The sequence below is a fragment of the Anguilla rostrata genome, chromosome 10 (genome assembly GCF_018555375.3).
Source record: "Anguilla rostrata isolate EN2019 chromosome 10, ASM1855537v3, whole genome shotgun sequence".
NCBI lineage: Eukaryota > Metazoa > Chordata > Actinopteri > Anguilliformes > Anguillidae > Anguilla > Anguilla rostrata.
In genome coordinates, this window is record NC_057942.1 from 37,433,789 (window position 1) to 37,453,268 (window position 19,480).

The window sequence follows — 19,480 nt, forward strand, 5'->3', positions numbered from 1 at the left end:
TTTAAAATAAATAAAATTTAAATTCCACAATGACAACTCCGGTTTTTTCAGTTCTCTGACTTTGGGCTTCCTGGGTGTCTCTGTACCGCGACAAAAACACAATTAATAAGCGCAAATATGCATAACGTGCTCTTCCAAACCTGCTATCCATAAACCGAACCACTACTTCTCTGCAAACCACAGCAACTGAACCATCTCAGATGAAAAACACGTATGATGTATTTTCAATACATTTTTATTTTTTTTTGTTACTTATTTCTCTTTTTTTTTTTACATCGCGTATGCGTTTGCAACACGAACATTGGCAAGGGTTTTCCTTTTGGCACGTGCGGCGTCAATATATTTTAAACATACGGCCGCATGTTTAAATATATTGGGATGCGAGTTGTGACGTGATGATTGTTTTTTTTGTTTGTTTGTTTTTTTTTTTTGAGACTGTACATTTCAGCGCATACGCTCCTCTCATTGATTTCGGACATGGCATTGAGTGGTGGGGACGCCGCCCGGAATGTTCTGGTAGGGGGGGGTCTCACGCTGTTCCCTGTCCCGTCTCGCAGCTCCCTGTGGCCAGAACGTGACGGCGGAGGACGGCACCGTGGTGGTCCTCCCCCCCTGTAAGACCGGGGCCTGGATCGTGCCTGCCATCATGGCCTGCTACCTCCTGGTGGCCAACATCCTGCTGGTCAACCTGCTGATAGCCGTGTTCAAGTAGGACCCGCTCTCTGTACCTCTACATGAATGAATGAATGAATGAATGAATGAATAAATGAATGATTTTTTTAAATTAGTAGTTGAATAATGAATGAATACAAATTAATCCTTTATTTACTCAGAAAATGTGGAGGGACTACATATGAATGAATGAATGACTGAATGAATGATTGAATTCAACTAATTGCAATGCTACTAATTAATTCATCATAATGTTATCTTAAAATGTTAAGAATTTTGAGGGAAACATCAGTTCACCCCCTTTCATGACAATGAATGAATTCATGTGTGCATGCATGATTTACCGTAGCTTGTGCCTGTGACATCGAACGCTTTTTGCATGATGAATGAATGGAAATTGTATTCTTGTGCTGTGCGCTACTGATAATACCCAGCCCATATGAGCTCACGGAGGGGTTAAAGGATCGTTAGCGCTTTGAAAGCAGCAGGAACGATGTACGTCTGTCATGCTCTGCCTAAACTTGGCTTCGAATGTCGAGCCAACACTTGATGTAGGGCTGTCTTCGTAAGATACAGTGATGGATCGAGTGTGGGGTGTGTTCGTTGAGGCTTTAATTTCAGTTCAAATGAACTTTCTCCACTGTGCTTGCAAAGACCGTTTTTGAGGATAAGTCAGCCGTTGATAATCCAAAGATGAGGAATGAACACAACATGACCTGCTCTGAAACGCCTGTCTGATAGAACGTCCTTTAAATGAATAAAACATAGCCTTGTGCCTGGGTGGAAATGCTTTGCTTGGCTGGACCAGGGTAAGTGCTTTTGAATCAGCAGTGCTGGGATGGGGATGGCTGAAGACATTCTGTATGGACATTCTTAGTTTTTCATGAAGTTTCAATAAGATTACATTGTTTGGTCGCAATTAGATGCATAATTACATAACGGATGCGGTTTTTCTTGCATAATATATACGGTAGTCTTGTCAATATGTACATAACTCAGTGCTCCATACAGACGCATACATACACACACACACACGCACACAAAACAAACTCCACTTGATTAAGATGAAGTGAAGGTGATTAACTACCTGCAATTTGTCACATGAATATTGTAATTTCTGTTCCACTCTACATCTATGTCCTTAAGTCTAATTATTCTTCCCGTCCTTCATGAAAATGTAACAGATTACAGCAATTCCACACAAGATGATTACAAGCATAGGCCAATATTTATCTTCTCATGTTAACACGTCCTTTTGATGAATATGGTCTCATGATTCATAAGGACTCATGAATTCAAAGCTGGCTTTGTTCATGTTTATCCAGAAGCCAAAGCACAGAAGAAGAAAATCTAAAACAAAATTACAATAAAATCGAAGTGACAATTATGATGAAAAGTAATAGAACAAAGTCATATCAAATAAAAATCAAGAAACATAGCAAAATGTTAAAATGACTCTTATTTTAGAATATTTTAGAATAACACTGGGGTTTCCGTAGTTCTCACTCTGGTAGGCTTGCCTCAAAGCAGTATCCCCAAAAATATATACTTTTTTAAAATTAAGCTAACTTCTGCAAATTCCACTGATCGTACCTGCTTTCAGTGCAGTTATCATCGCGTGTGCATTGTGAACACGTTCCTGTGTGCGTGTCAGAGTGATGCACAGTACTGTGATGGTACCTCACCTGTCTCACAGTAGAATAAAAGGTGCGGCTTTATTCTATTTTTGGTGAGGTTTCGGCTGAGGAAAGGCAACGGCCGGCTTTCAAGCCATTGGTCCCTGCTGGGTTCCGGCCCCGCCCACTTGGAGATAGACAATAGGCTGATTTACATGTGCGTGTAAACGACGTGCCATTGAAGGAGGAGCCTGTGTCTGGCAGGCAGAAGCATTCCCTATTCGCTCCCCTAATGCTACCCCCCCCCCCCCCCACAAACACACACATGAAAAGACCTTCATGCTGCCACTTTCCCCCCAAAAAGGATCGTATTACAATGCTAAGCTTGCTGTAGCTGTCTGTAAAAGGTGGTGGTGTGTGGATGTGTGCGTCCAAACACATTTTGGGAGATCAAAGTGCTGCTGTGGACGGGAACAGCCTTACACCCCCACATCAGTGCTATTTTAGGGGGAAAGGGGAGGGGGGAGGTGTTAGATATAGCCCATTAATAATAATACAACTGTGGAACAGCTGTTGATACTGACAGCCTAACAGGATGGAGGGACCAGGGAAATGAGCGTGGGGGTGGACTGGTGTCGGGGTGACTCGGTTGGGGGGGTGGGGGGGTCTGGGCTGGTGTCACGGTGACCGTGGGATGGGGGCTGGTTTTGGGTTGACCATGTGCATTCCATTCTCCCTTAATCCTGGCCTCTGCTGAATCTGCTTATTGCTTATTTCAGGAAGGAACTGTGAGGAACATTCTAGATGTTGGTTAAGGATTAAGCCAACACAAACACAGAAAATAAAAATGATGAAATCCCTCTTTAGCTTGTTTTGGCTGAAAAGCTGGCATAAAACTCTGGTGCAGTATATGCTGTTTGGGCTGCTGTTGCACGTTGTCTCTGTCTGTTTCTTACACCATCTATTTCCCTCACTCTCACTCCCTTTCTCTTTCCCTCTGTCTCTCTCTCACTCTTTCTATCTCCCTCTCTATTTCATTACTGCAGTAACACCTTCTTCGAGGTCAAGTCCATCTCTAACCAGGTGTGGAAGTTCCAGAGGTACCAGCTGATCATGACCTTCCACGAGCGCCCGGTCCTTCCTCCGCCCCTCATCATCTTCAGTCACATGACCATGGTCCTGAAGCACCTGTGTTGCCGCTGGCGCAAGCACGACGACGATGAGCACGACTACGGCCTCAGTGAGTGACCGCGACCGGACCGTGATTGGACAGCAACTGGACCGCAGCAAATTAAAGCCAATCAGAGGCCTAGGAAACACAAACATAAAATAGCATTCGTCATTGTGCAGACAGAAACATCTGAGCCCAGGCATCAATTTAGTGTAATGCCATGTTCCTCCCACTGCCTCTATGAAGTCCTTTTAATCTTTTCTGTTTCAAGCCCAGAAATCCTGTCATAGAGGATAAATAGTTGGAGAAAATATAGCATTGGAGTGGGAAAACAGGACTTTTATATTTAGCTTTATTTTTTCTGTTTAAGTATTAATTTATCAGATGCTCTTTTCCCGTGAGACTTAAAACAGGGAGTAATGTTAGAGTAACGTTAGATGAAAGAAGCACACGGGCACAGACGCAAAAAACGACTAACGCGATCATAACATGAGCATCATTGTACATAAACTGGGCTGCAGCAGACATACTGTCGCACGTAAGTGCCGTATTGAAAAGCAAATGCTCTCCTTGGTAATAAAAAAGAGCATCTGTGGCGCGACGTTACAGAGCTGTTCATCACCGAGGACGAGCTGAAGAAGGTGCACGACTTCGAGGAGCAGTGCATCGAGGAGTACTTCCGGGAGAAGGACGACCGCTTCAACTCCTCCAACGACGAGAGGATCCGGGTCACCTCGGAGAGGTGAGCCCCGCTTTCGGAGTTAGAGCGACAGACGGGGAGGCCGTGTTATCCCCTAATAAAATTAGGACAGGACAATCTGCCATCATCATTTTTCGCTGAGAGACCAGAGAGGAGCTCTCCACCAATCACAGAGTACTTTGGGAGCAACAAACAGAACAAAGACCATGTTAATTGGTGGATACCTTCTGGCTATAGATCTTGGAAGTATCTTGGTGGAGCTCCTCTGGTTTAATAGGAAAAATGTGATTAGGCCGATGCCCCATCCTTATTTTATTAACTCTCTATTCTGTTTTTATTATTGAATTTTTATTATTTTATGATGTTGTTTCTGTTGGAGAGCTGCGGGACGTGCATTATTTCCTGGTTACTGAACATTTCTGTTTGCTTTTTTATGCTGAAAACAAAAACCAACCACCCTGTCCGTTCTCTGCTGTAACACCTTGCACACACAGAGCAGTGGAGTGAATCTCTGTTTTATTCCTTTATGGACTTTCACTTTATCTCTCTCCCACACTCTCCTGTCCTTCTTCTCCATCCCTCTCCTCTCTCTCTCTCTCTCTCTCCCCTGTCTCTCTCTTTTTGTGTCTGTCCCTCTCTTTCTCTCACTCCCTCTCTCTCTCCCTCTCTCTCTGTCTCTTTCTTGCTCTCTCTCCCTCTCTCTCTCTCTGTCTCTCTGTCTTTCTCACCCCCTCTCTCTCCCTGTCTCTCTCTCCCTCTCTCTCACTCACCCCCTCTCTCCCTGTCTCTCTCTCCCTCTGTCTCTCTGTCTCTCTCTCCCTCTCTCTCTCTCTCCCCCTCTCTCTCTCTCTCTCTCTCTCTCTCCCTCTCTCCCCCCCTCAGGGTGGAGAACATGGCGATGCGCCTGGAGGAGGTGAACGAGCGGGAGCACTTCATGAAGGCGTCGCTGCAGACGGTGGACATCCGCCTGGCGCAGATGGAGGAGCTCATCGGGCGGGTCGCCGTGGCGCTGGAGCGGGTGACGGGCGTGGACCGGGGCGAGGTGCAGAAGGCGCGCTCGCGCACCTCCTCCGACTGCACCGACGCCGCCTACATCCTGCGGCAGAGCAGCTTCAACAGCCAGGAGGGCAACTCCGCCTACCGAATCCAGGAGGCGCTAGAGCAGACGGGCGAGGGCTCCATCTCCCCCACCTCGCCCACCATCCTCGCCCCCCGCCCCCGCAGCCACTCCTTCTACGTGGCCGGGTCCCGGGACAGGGGCGGCGGGGGCGGGGCCGGGTGCGGGGGCGGGGCCGGGTGCGGGGCCGGGGGCGGGGCCGGGTGCTCGGAGAGGGTCGAGGGCTTCTTCAAGGAGCGCTCGCTCAGCCTCCACCGGGCCAACAGCTCGCAGTCAGTGTCCTCGGCCGCGCCCAGGGACGCCAGGCCCCTCCCCCTCAACACGCTGTCCGTCTCGCAGCAGCACCGCCCCTCCTCCTGCATCGACATCTACGTGTCGGCGTCCGAGGAGGGCCAGCAGCCCCTGGAGGGGTGCGAGGCCGACCCCCTGCACATGCCCGCCTTCCCCCGCGACGCCTCCCTCCACTCCGAGATCATGGAGGCGGTCCTGACCCGGGGGGCGTACGGCGGCGCGGGGGCGGGGCTGGGGGCGGGGCCCTCGGACGCGGCGGCCGTCTTCGAGGACAGCGCCCTGGCCGTGGCGGACATGGCGCTCTGCCCCTCCGCCCTGCTGCCCGACAGCCTGACCCCCTGGGACCTGGAGCCGCCCCAGACCCTGGAGCGTTCCAAGAGCAGCCGCTTCCTGTCGGCGGCGGGGCCGCTGTTCCTGGACGACGCGCCGCTGGTCAAGTCGCACAGCCTGATGTTCACGCCGCGCGGCGGGGGCGGGGCCGGCGGCGGCTACTACGGCGGCATGGGCGTCCAGGTGAAGGCGGCCGAGTACACCAGCATCACCGACTGCATCGACACGCGCTGCGTCTCCACCCCCAACGCCCCGCCCGAGCGCTCCGACTCGCCCGGCGTGTCCTTCTTCGAGAAGGCCCAGGACCTGGGCGCCTGCCACCCGGAGAGGGAGGCGGAGCTCAGCCACGCCGACTCCGACCCCGAGGACCCCGAGGCCCTGCCCGAGTCGCGGAGGGGCGGGGCCTACCTGGGCGGGGCCTTCTGCACGCCGCTGGCCAGGCTGGAGCGGGCCAACAGCTGCTCGTCGGAGGACTCCCACGCCAGCAACGCCCGCAAGAGCTTCTCGGTGGGCGAGCGGATGGACGGGCGGCAGAGGAACTCGCGCAACCCCTTCCAGAGGAGCAAGTCCAGCGCCAAGCCCGAGCCCAAGATGGACAGCCTGTCCATGAGGAGACTGTCCAAGCCCTCCGCCTTCCGCAGCTTCGACAGCCGCCACAACTTCACGTGATGGGCCCGCCCCCCCCCTCCCTGGACCCCGCCCCCCAGACCACACCCCCTGCTCTCACGGGACGCTCGTCCAAAGGCTAGTGAAGTCGGACGACCCCTGTCCAAATCCGGGGTGGTGCGAGAGGGATATCGCTCTGCTGCCCTACCCGTCCTCCCCCCCCTTACCTCCACATCCCCACCCACCCACCCCTGGATCTCTCAATTTGTTCCACTCTGTCCTGTTTCTTTTTCTTTTCTTTTTTTTTTTCCTTTTTTAGCACACAAACAAAGCCATTTCTGTCTCCCGTCTGTCATCGTTAGGGGAAATTGTTTCGTGTCCTTTTCTTTCATTTACGAGTAAAAGAGAAGAGAAAGAGAGCAAAAAATGTAAACGACAAAAAAAGAGAAAAAAAGGGCATCGTATTACAGAGTTGTGTGAGAGAAGGTGTCATCGCCAAACAATGAAAAAAAAATAGATGATTCACGGAGGACGGAAGAAGAGAGAATATCGTAAGACAATCAATGCGGTTTGTGTTTGAGGAATGTTCCTTCGTCTGCATGCCGTTAGCTTGATCTAGAGAATGTCATGTGTTAATCACAGAGCACGCGCTGCTCTTCTAATTGCCTTCTTATTGGTTGTTTCACCAGTTCTCTCACACTCGGTATTAAAGCAGCTGACATGCTCGCAGTATTAGGCTTGTTTTGGCTTGGATCGCCTTCGGGTCTTGTCCTGTAGTTTTGAATGTGAAGCAGACAAAATAATTAATAAGAATCCTTCTCATGAATCAGACAAAAAAAACTGTCTTTCTTCAAGAGACACAAATCTATACTCATTGCTTGACTGATTGGTTTATGAATAACTTTATCTTGAAATCATGTCCTAAATCTTTTTTTTTTTCCCCCATGTGGATAACTTGACCTTTGACCCTAGCAACTGAACCGTTTGGACACTGCTGTTTTTGATTTTTTTTTTTCTTTTTTTTGAAGTTGCAAAGAGTCACTTAAAAACAGAGCAAACAAAAATAATAATAATAATCCAACGAGTGCCCAGGTCAAGGCAGCTGATACTGAGAGAGTCCTCTCTTCTCTGAATCCATTTTGCGGTGGAAGACAGGGCTCCAGCTACAGAAATGGTCACCAAAACGCTGAAAGGCTGAATATTGACGAGCAGTTTTGGGGGAAAAAACACTTCAGGAAGTGGGGGAAGTAAAGGAGTTAGCAACATTTAGCTCAAGTGCGCATGCCAAACACGGGAGTTGGTTTGCCCTGTGCGTTTATAAAACCTCTCTATATCATCTCATTATCCTGCCCCAGCTGACCAGTTTATAAAATATGTAATTCATTTTTTTGTCACTTCTCTTACCATCTCATTTTATAGCCATTTATCTATGAAGAGTAGAATTTAATGCCAGTAATTCTGACTATAATAGTATTGTTCTATGGGGAATCATCAGCATAAGGTGCGCTCTCTTCAACAAAACCATACATTTAACTCTGAAGTAGCCAGATTTGTTGTGAAGGTGGATATTTAAAGGGGATTTTTTTTTTTAAAACAACCTAACTTAAGTTGAGATTTTACCTCTTTTTTCCCACATGGATGGAATACTGCAGTGGCAATGCACCCACATAGAGAGCCCTCAAACTGGCAGCCAACCAGAGCTTTCAGAAAATGGAGCACGTTCAAAATAAGGAATCACCTTTAGTTTGTCATGTAGCATTGCACCATGTGCTAGTCCCTCTCATCACTTGTTTCCAGGTAAAGAGGTCACCAGTACAGAGTCAGGCTTGCTTGGGGGGGGTCAAGTCTCTTCCTGGAGTTTCACTTTTCACTACTTACTGATGTGACCTGACACAAGCTTTGTTTTTTTGGAAATGAAACTCTTTATTTCTACACATTTATATTTCAGTGTAAAAAGGAGGCTGGAGGTTCTGAAGTTCTGCTGCAGTTCTGTGCGCGCTTCAAAAACACCGTCGGCATCAAACCGCGGTTGCCATAGCAACACTACTCTCTTAATATAGACTCTGAGAGCACGGTCTGTACTGAAATAATAGCGCTGTTCCGGAACGTTCAGAACCAGCGCCGACTGCTTTTTCACGCCAGACTTCTCGTCACTGTGAAACGCATGACCACCAGGGGGTGCTGTGACCTCGATCAGGCGTGTCCGCTTTCGGTGAGCTGTCTGTCCACAAGGCTTTTCTTTCACCGTTAATAAAGCGCCGCTTGGGGTCATGTGACATAACGTTCTTCCTTGAAGTCATACTTTTTGGGAAAGCATCTCATATTTAGGAGTAATGCATAGGACTCATAATAAACTAAATAACAGGCTGTAAACATACAGTTACTCATTTTAAGATTAAACATGCATTTGATAGAATACATTTTTATTGCAACTGATTTGAGGGAAAGTGAGTTTTATTGTGGTGTGCTGAACATTGTATTAGGAACATTTGATCTTGGGCTAGGAGTCTGGGGGCTGGGTCACATCTGGCCCCTCTGGTTCTTTATTCCTCCCTGGACATCAGTGGTAGAGGGAGAGAAGATTAATTCAAAACACAGAATAAAACTTAAAATGGGGATTGAGCTGCAGAGGGGGGAGGGACTGCCGGAAACATGTGACAGGAAGGGGTAGAGGCGTCGGTTTACCAAGTTATAGTGTGAGGTGTTGTCTGAAAACTTCTCTCCTGGATCTTTGTTTTAAAAACTACAGTAGTTTAAGGGTAGTCACCCAGCCAATCACTGTAACCCAGGATAAAACATAAATAGGTATTGAGGGTTTAGTACAGTATGTCAGACTGTAACATATCGTATCATATTTCTCTTTTATTTAAATGATTGGCTTTGTTGGTTGATGCAATGCTGTTTTTCTTCTCTCACACAAGCTACAGGAAGTGCATACTGACTCTGTTACTTGTGAAAAGGAAGGATAATTTTTTTTTTAAATCACAGAGAGTGGGTTTATTTCAAGTTGCTCACAGTTGTGCAAATGATTCCATCAGAGGCTGTGCATATTGTGTAAAAAAAATCTATAAAAAATTATAATACTTGCTATGCAAGTTTTAGGGAGAGGGGGAAACGTTGAATATGAGGAATCATGCACTTTAAAACAAGGAATGCTTTAAATATGCACATTTCATGTCAAGGGTTAGTTGATTGTGTCACAGATTCATTTTCAGGGAGTTTGTGGGTGTGGCCTTCAGGGGGCGTGTTAATGCGATCGTGAGATTTGTGTCACTGGAGGGGGAACCTGAGACCAGGTTGAGTTTCGGTCAGCAAGGCATTGCCTCTTTCTTCAGACCTCTTGGGGTTCGCGGAAAAGAGTTTAGCATGGCGTCAAATTCCAAAGACCACCTCTGTGAAATGCGTTTTCCAATGTTAGCCTACTGGCCGTTGGAAAGGTGTGCAACTCGGTCAGCCAGGTTTGCGTTGTAACCACGACACCAGCAGGACCGCACAGGTGCGGTCGAATGTTTGGAACACGCCATCCTCTGGGCTGCGATTGGATCTCTCTCGCGTATTAATGGTTTTTGGTCATCCCGACACCTACCTGCAGTCACATGGTAGTTATAGCGAGTCAAGGGGAGTTCAAAGGCCAAAAAAAAAACCCACATCTGTATCTCATTAGCATCAGCCAGTGACACGGGAGTTTAAGGAAGCAGGGGTCAGCTTTTAACCAATCACAGAGCAACCAGCAACCAACAGTACAGTCTTGAATTCTCTGCTCTAGAGATGGATCAACATTTTGATTATGTTGTAGGCCTGGCAAAGACACCAAAAGCTTGTACTGAGAGCTTATTATTTATTTACATCACATTAATTTTAGATGAGCATCTAGTGGACATTGCTTGATTTAACCAAGATGAAAATATTAATTTGAGAAAAAAAATTTGTTGGATGGAACCGTGTGCTTTACAGATAGTATCGGGGATCATTTATTATAATGTGGGAAGCCTCTATTTTGAGGCCTTGCTTATTTTTGAATTTATTTTTTAAATATATTGATTAAAAATTTCTTCTTAAATTTGTTTTCATAAATGGATTATTTCCAACATATAAATGCTATGATTGATTAGATATATGTAAGACCAATAGCTTTTCTGGGTTGTAAATCATTACCTTAATCAGCTGTTTTTACTTTTTTGAAGAGTGATTCATATTTTAATTTTGTAATATATGCCATTTTATTTATTTAGGAGCATTTTAGAAATTATTTATGATGAGAGGTTTTAAAGGTAAATAAAATGTGGCAATTATAAACATTTAAAACACATATCTATGTATTATATATTTTATTGCAGAAATATATTGTATATTTGAATCACACAAACAGTATTTATTATATTTCCTAAATTGAGTAGTAAATTATAACGTATATAAATTATATGCTAATTATTGTTGAGTTGCTTTATGCACTTCTAGAATAACATTCACTCTGCAATACATAGCTGTTCTGCATGCATTATCCACAAAGATGGAGCTGTTCAATCAAAGCGCAAAGCTGGCATGCCTTAATTTTCAAGATTGAAGGTAGTGTCAAAATTAAGTGTTGAAAGTGAAGACCAGAGTTTTGCGGGGAACTTTGATTTCTGTCTTCTGTCCTGTCATTCAGCATTTTCTTCTGAGATAGTCTTTAAAAAGTCGCCTGTTTTCATTCATCAACATGCAACCTCGTAGCATTTTGACAGTTAATGACAGTATGGAGCATTCCCAAATGTGGACATCTCTAAGCAGTAATTATCCCAGTTGATTTGTCATCCCACACTGCAATTCGATTGGTTGGCCAACTGCACTTTGATTGATTAGCCCCCGATTCACTGAACTGAACCAGCCAGGCTGACGAGCGGCAGTTCTGTACATTTTATGGTTGCACAAAAGAGGGCTGCTTCCAAAAAAAAAAAAAAAAAACATTAAAGGGAAACATGTCTCGTGTAAATATGACTGTGTGCTATCCATCTCCTATTTTATCATCCGGTTATAACTGGTTACCCTTCCACATTCACCCCTCCGTACTGGTGCACACGTTCTAGTTATGCCTTCCTCCCACGGTCGGTGCTGGAATGTTTCGTTTGAATTGTTGATGTGCAATAGGCCTTTTGGGGACCGCCACAGAGTGGTTTTAATGCATTTTTACCTGCTGCCCCTTCCTGTCAACTTTCCAGGTCTAATCTAATGTTGTTCCTGTGTTTTAGAGGCCTGTACTTAGAGGTGTTTTAATAGCGAGGAAAGAAAATAAATAAAAGAAGGATATAATTTGCTTATGGTGAATACCACTAGTGTAGCCTGTGTGTAATCCCCATGAAAATTAAATAAGTAAAATATATATATATACATTTTTTGCAGACAAAAATATTCCATGTAAGTAGGAGATCAGGGCAATGGCGGTCAGAGGTCAAGATAACCTAACAGCTGGGGAACCAGCCACAGGAATTCTTTATCATTTATTCAGGTGTGTTTTAGCTCCCGGTAGCTCCAGGTGCAGGTGGTAACTGGTTAAGCCCAGCTCAGCTCAAAACCACCACAGATGTGATTTAAATGGCTATTAATTCAAATTAAACAGCAAGCTACACGTTTGCTGAGGGCATCCATCTTTACACTCTGAATTCAGGATTTGATGTTTTTGAATCTTGGAGACGAGGCTACAGCAGAGCCATCAGTAGATGTTATTTAACTTCATAATTCACACTGACCATGACTTTCTTCTGTCATGTTGTTGGCCAGTGACCTTTGTTTTTTTTTGACAATTAATCCACAGATAAAAATCCATGTATTTTCTTTCGCCTGGCAGATGTTAGTTTGGCTCTTTCTGTCGCTGGCTCGGTTAGAAAGGAGTACGACACCGTTTTTGCAAGAGGTCTTCCTCATCTGTAACCTGTACATAAACAAAGGCCGTTTCTATCATAGAAGATTTTAAAAGTTTGTGTGTGTGTGCGTGCGTGTGTGTGCGTGTTTGTGTGTGAGAAGGAACAGCAGGTGAGCAGACTTTTTTTCAGGTCACATTTGGTTCAGCTGTCATCTTCAGATCCCTAGTACTGACCAATCACCTGTAGAACTGTGTGCCAATACACTTGATGATACTTACTGTACAGTATTTTATAAATATTTTCCTATACTGTAGTATAAAGGTTTGTGAATTATTATACCACTATTGTCTTTTTTGTCAGTGAGCACTTGTATGCTACCAAGGAGTTGAAGCACACATTTTTTGCAATAATAATAGTGTAGTTAACCTTAAAACAAATTATCTTCCAGAGGTTCCCGGAAGTTTTTAATGTCTATTAATGCATGCAGTTCTTCCATCTGAGTTGTAATGCATTCTGTACAATAATGCAAGGAGAGAGAGAGTGAGAGTGAGAGAGAGAGAGAACGAGAGGATGAGATCGATAGAAAGATGGGAGGACAAAATGGTTAATTCCAAAATGATCATGGTAGTATTTGGAGACAAATGCAAATATGTATTCCTTAATGTGAATAGGCTATTGTTTTGGCATGCATTTTTAAATAAATACATAAGTACATGAATAAGTGCACAGTGTTTCCATCTCTTCATCTTCCACGTTGCCCAAACAGCTGCGTTTTCCTGCAAACGCCTGGCAGAAGGCACTGAAGACGTTTCATACTGCAGACCATCAATGCAAAGGACTTGATTTAAAATCAAATGCACTAAAAACAGGGGGTCTTAGTGTGTGACTAGGTGAGATTCACACTGCATGTGACACGACTGTAAAAAAGAACACGATGATGATACATTATTATTATTGTTGTTGTTGTTGTTGTTAATGTATGGGTCGATTTGACGTCAGTCTTTCCTATAAATTACATGTTCTATTCAATTACATTTTTTCACTGAGATACATTTGAACGTCCAAACATTATTTTACCAGTAGAGGGTGCACTCTTCCTATCAGATCTTCTACGTGACGTGATCCTGGCCATTGCATGGAAAATGTGCTTTCGCAGAATCACTTCTTTTACATTGTTTTTAGCTGAGGATGGTTGAAATGAAATCGTGGGCCCACTGCAACAGAACTATGAAAGATCTCTGAAATTTAGTTTACTGGTGCCATGGAAACGTCTGATGAACAATCTTTCCTAGTCTAGAATTCGAACGCTAGTATTGATGGTGAAAACTGGTGCTCTTGTGCTTTTCATAGTATTTATTTTTTACACGTCAGAACGGACAACAGAAAGTAGACAGACACCGTAAAAAAATTAAATAAATAAAATATAGTTTCGCGGGATTGACTAATTCAATTCTGCCAACTTACGTTATTATACCAGCTGTATAACACGGTTACATTTTTCTACAGTCAATGTATTATTTTTAACGTGTATTCTTATTTTATTGTATATTCTTTATGTAGTATCTCATTTTTTCTTTTAAACAAAGGAGAAGATAATTAGCTCACCGATGCATTACGTAGAACTCTTTTGTGCATTACTATTTACTGAATAAGAATCGTTCACAACTCTGCTACGAATTATAAATGATATCCTGTTGACGGTTCTGGGTTGTTGTGTAACAGCAGCATGTGACACCTACCAGCAATACCCCAGTGAACCGCTGGGTGGCTACAGTGAACTAATCCGCAGGTGGATTTGGACAGAAAATTCTAGACAGTAGCTTTTCATAGGAGTCAAATTCTGCATAATGGAATATTTGTTTATTCAATGAACTTAGCTTTGCATTGGAGGCAACCCATATCCGTGGAAATCGATGTTCTTTGTGATCTTTCATGAAGAATTATGGGTATTACTTCAGGACATTCAGGTTGATGCTTTAGTGCTGCGTGTAGCAAATGAGCTGCTTGACCAACAGTACACTACATTAGCACTATGATGCATTAATCATTTTCACGATATGATAATTAATGATTGTTAAAAAGATACAGGCCCTTTGTGGCATAGCTGACCACTGATACTCTGCCCCTTTGATATGGGAAAGCAGACAGACAGACTTGGGGGGGGGGGGGGCAGAGGGAAAAAGGCAGTCAGGCATATATTTGAGTGAACAGAGGGGAAGGTATACTATGCTTTGCACCATAACATTATTATAGGTGAAAATTGGTCTACTCTGGCCATAGCATTAGACTACAGGCTGATGCTTTTGCATTTTCTCAGTCCATTTTTCCAGCCCCTGCCACATTTCCCTTGGCACAATGTTCTTCCTGGCTGTGCCACCCTTCACCACATGCATCAACACTACAATAAGCAGTGAATGCCATTCATTTAAAAAAGCATGGTATTCCAGATGAATGAAAGGGATAAATGTGCTCAGCTCAACCTTATTAATCAATAATTTGGTGTTCAATCCCGCAAACTATTAATGAAAGATAAAAACAGACAGCCCTCGCCAGATGATTACAAACTATTGTTTTATTGCACCCATGTAGGCTGAAACGTTTGTGCATGTCATGCCTTCATACATAAAACAATGGTTTATAATATTCTCGTGAGCGCTGCCCATTCTTCCCTTTCATTCTGGATGAATGCCCATATTGTGAGGGCCACGCCAAGACTGGAAAATGTCAGAATATCCTTCCGATAAGCGTTTTTTTTTTTTTGTTGTTGTTTTGTTTTTGTTTTTTTTTTTTAAAGGGCTCTGCCCGTGGGCTGATCTTTTAAAACAAGGCGATTGGCCGTTCATTCCTCTCCTTGTACGTTCACAGCTATGTTTCCGCTGAAAAGAGTGACTGACACAGGAAGCGATGGCAAGCCAGGACCTGAGTGTGATATTTCACTACGAAAGAGAAAAAAAAGAAACAAAAAAGAAAGTGTCCCGCACCGACAGCTTCACATTGTCAGGCTGGGGGTAGGTTCAGCAGCAAACGTGAGTTTTGACTCGTTGGGCACGAACCGTAAAATCCTTCGTACATTTTAAAATGTTGGCAGCGTTGGCAGCCCGCTGGCTCCTGCCCAACCCTGCGAGCGAGGCAGTTTACATTACATTACACTCGGTTATTAAAAGAACACCCTTATTTGTGCTGCATACTAAATGGTTAGGCAAAGCAACAAAAAAAAAAAAAAAAGAGGACACACGAGTTTTCAGGAGTCATTACATAAGTCTGTAACAGAACATTAGGTGCCATGGTGAGCACAGGAGGGAGACTGAGGTCAGGCGCAGTGCTATAAGTAGCAAGTGGATTTGAGGATATAATGTTATGTGCAGCGTGGCTCCTGATATGTTCTGGAGGAGTCTGACCCAGGACAAGTGCTCACACGAGTTCAAGGTTCACTGAGTCTAGGTGCAGTTTAAAGAGGTTGAGATTGCAGACTGCACAAGGTGCGCAGTGATCTGGTGTGAGGTTCAATGCATTGCTTTTGGAGCTATAGCATGAGCGCAGTCATTTCTGCCAGCTTTGGCTTTCTAGACTTTGACAGCCAAAATGAAATGTCTGTGGTGCTTCGCCTGCCTGAATTACTACGAGCTTTATACCGAAGACAGGATAAAATTAAACAATGTAAAAGGCCGAATGAATGAATAAAGGCACATATCACATGAGGAAAAGCAGCATGATGCGATGGATGAGCAGACAGGCTTCCGACTTTATACCTATGGGACTGATATCTCAGTATGATCTCCTAGCACTCTCTGCATCTGCATGAATGGCTCGATAGAAAGCAACCATGGCGTTCTAGTTATCTGCTAAACAAATGAGGTAGGAAGAGATGGAAGGGTTGATGGGAAGGCACTGATATTCGCAGCTGGGTTTTACCTGAAGCAATTCAGGTTAAGTACCTTGCTGAAGAGCACAGAAGGCTACATCCTGCCTATCCAGTGTGGTTCCCTAACGAACATAATGTCCCTGTTCTAAAAACGGATGGGACTACATTATTGCATTGATGACGTCATGGTAAAATCACAGCATTTTAGTGACGTCACTCAATGAACCATACGATAGTTAGAAACAAGCACATTTCAGTAAATATTGAGTCGCATTTTCAGGATCCTCGAACTACCCTATGAATTTAATGAGGTACGTTTTTCCTGGAAATGAATCTGCTGTCACAGCGGATAGCCCACTTTGGACCAGGACTAAGACCAAAATCATCAATAACCGTTCGTTACCAGGCGACAACAGACGTTACCTAAATGCTTGCCAAGCTGTTAAGATGCGTTTGACTTCGATACGCTTTGTGCTGTCATTTCTAACGTGATTAGCGTGGAACCGCCCACTGACTGGGACACACAATTGCGCCGGTAGACATGTTCCTCAAAATGATAAGACGATCTTTTAAATAAGATATAAAGTTTTGGATACGGCATAAGCTGTCCCTGGAAATGTGTTGTGCTGCTGTTCGCGAGTTCACTTTCAGTTCACGGACGAGAACATTCTGTTCTTCGCACAAGAGGAGGATGGGGTAGGCGTAGGGGGTGGGTGGAGGTGGGGGTGGGGGGAATACGGGTTTTTAGAACAGCATGTCAACAGCGAGTTGAACAACGCGATGTGACTGATTAGAGCATCCCCAACAAGTGGCGTTCTTCTTTGTCTGCGACGTGTGAAATGAAGTGTCGAAATGAGCCTGAGATGTATTCATTCGACAATTAGCCAGAGGGATGTTAAAAGGAACAAGGGGCAACTAATATGAACTCCTAAAACTCAAAACGTGTGTGTGTGCGCGTCTGTGTGTGGTCGCACGGTTCGTCCCACACAGTTTAGGTCAACCTACCTGTGAAACGGAATACGTTGTCAGCATCAACCCTGTAGGCTGCCTACATGCCTCTATCTCTCCGAAATAAATAACATTAGCATCTGTTGCCCCGTATCAGTGGAATACCCACTTGTGGTCTTTGAGACACGTTGTGGAGGGGCGTGACAGAATTGATTCTAAGCCATCTGTGAGTTACGGCAATAATACCTTGTTATTATGAGTCAAGACACCACTGTAGAGCATGTGATGTTTGCAATAAGGGTATTGCGCAGTTAATTTTTGCTGCGTATTTTACCGTCCCCGAGAACAATTATCTATAATATACATATTATAATGATGGGTGTGGGTTGTATTATGCGTAACTTTTTGGGAAAAACATAGAGGTTTAATGCGGATCATCATTTTGATGTGTCTTCTCCTTAAATGCTGGCGCAGAACAACAGGAAATGCTCCGCGCGCGCTCAAACATTTTCCTCGAATCGTGTCCTGGAATGAACTGCAGCGCGCCGCGGGTCTGTCCTGAAAAGCGCGCGCACCCATAGAAATGTATATGCGCTCACCCCGCCTGTCTCATTTCGCAGTACGATGGCACCCCGCAATGTTTTTCGGTCTGCGGGGTTGTTATATGTCTTTTTTTACAGTACGATGAGCAATACGAAGCGTGACTGCATTAAAACAATATGTGCTTCGCCTGTCGTGTATTTTAACGTTCAAATCCTTCATGAAAACCAAAACTGTGACTCCCTGGATTTTTCACCGTGCAGGACTGCAGTGAAGCAGCGAGAACAGCTGGAAGACACCGCCCACAGCTAAAGGTCTAAACTCATTTCAGCGAGGCAAACTGGGGACAGACAAGTTACTTATTAATCGTTTTTTGCAATTTCATTACTCAGCAATTACAGAATTGTGTTCTGACAGGTGCACATTACAACATTTTTTGGTTAAAATAATATGAAAGGTTATAAAATGACAGGTTTTAGATGCATTAAATTAATGAAAAGGGTGCATCACCTGTGGGTGAGTAACATTGGTAGGGCGATACTCTTTGGCAGGGATGAGTGCTGCATACTACGCACTGCGGTTAAACCTGTTTTTCATTCCCCATAATTTTGTGTAGAATATGACTAAACTAAGATCCCCCCAGTGTAATGAAACTGGGCCCAGGTAGCGTGAAACCACTTTCCCAACACACATAAAAGTAAAAAAAAGTTGCCATGGAAACTTCATCCTCGACCACATCTTCATATTTTCCCACATTGTCTTAATTGTATGTTGACATTCAGCATGGCAACGTTCACATGTTTAGTATTTGAACCTTTCCTCCCGGGAGGGTTCCTCTGGACAGGAAAAAAAACATCCTTTTGAAGGCTGGGGAAGGGTGGGACAAGTATCGTGAGCTTGGTTCAGTTCCCATTTGCGTTTTCAGGTTCACTGGCAGAGTCGCATAATGGTCAGGGAACTGGGAAAGTAAATATTTTTATTCTACAGGTGTATCAAAACTTGTGACTGTCTACGCCCGTGTCTGTACAGTGTCTGAGAACATCCATCGCAGCAGTAACTGAACAATATAAGAAATAGCTATATTTTAATAAGGCATCTGCTTTGTTTTACACATAAGTTACCTGCTTTGTTTTATACATGTACAGTACAACTTGTTCATTCGTTATGACATGAAAAATATTTGGCTCACATGCTGCATTTTTAAGAAGAATCTGCCTCCCAGGAAGAAACTGCCAAAGGACCTGCTCTGTTGATTGGCATCACTGATTTCAGGTCAGGATTACTGTTGCTTTGTCACAGGTTTCTTTATTCTTCTGGAAGAAATAGTGAAGCCTGGGTTTTCAACAGGGGTGTCTGCAGACCTCTGGGGGTACTTGAAGGTACTGTAAAGGGTTCCTTGACCAAACTTGATATGCAAATAACATTACTGAATTAAAAGGTATGCAGGTCTTATATTTTGTTGCTGTGGCAGAGCCATCACACTCCCCCATACAAGCAAACAAGCACCTCGAAGTTAAGCACAGTGGACGTCAAAGGACAATACATTAATAAGCGTCACGTTCGCAACATCCGAGTTTTCTAATGAGAAAGAAATATACAAGAAAACAACGCCGCATTTCCCTCGTTCAAACTGGCTGCCTTTGTCCTGTGTTTGTTTTGCCAGATAAAGCACATAACACGATAAATCAGTTTTCGTTTGGCAAACTTCGCTGTAGTTCACCTTGTTTAGCCACTCTGACATTGTTATTCGAACTAGCTGAAAATAAGTTTCTGGGAAGTCTTTGGAA

The 19,480-nt window shown here is 44.3% G+C and overlaps 1 protein-coding gene across 1 annotated transcript in view; it reads left to right on the top strand.

Moving 5' to 3' along the window:
- Positions 1–13,066, top strand: part of trpm3 (transient receptor potential cation channel, subfamily M, member 3) — a 161,873-nt gene extending 148,807 nt beyond the window's left edge. The window contains exons 22-25 of the mRNA XM_064353222.1: positions 558–708; positions 3,335–3,528; positions 4,069–4,201; positions 5,042–13,066. Of these exons, the coding sequence (XP_064209292.1) occupies positions 558–708; positions 3,335–3,528; positions 4,069–4,201; positions 5,042–6,566 (2,003 nt within the window). The 3' untranslated portion in view covers positions 6,567–13,066. The remainder of the gene's footprint in view (positions 1–557; positions 709–3,334; positions 3,529–4,068; positions 4,202–5,041) is intronic.
- Positions 13,067–19,480: the final 6,414 nt, after the last annotated feature.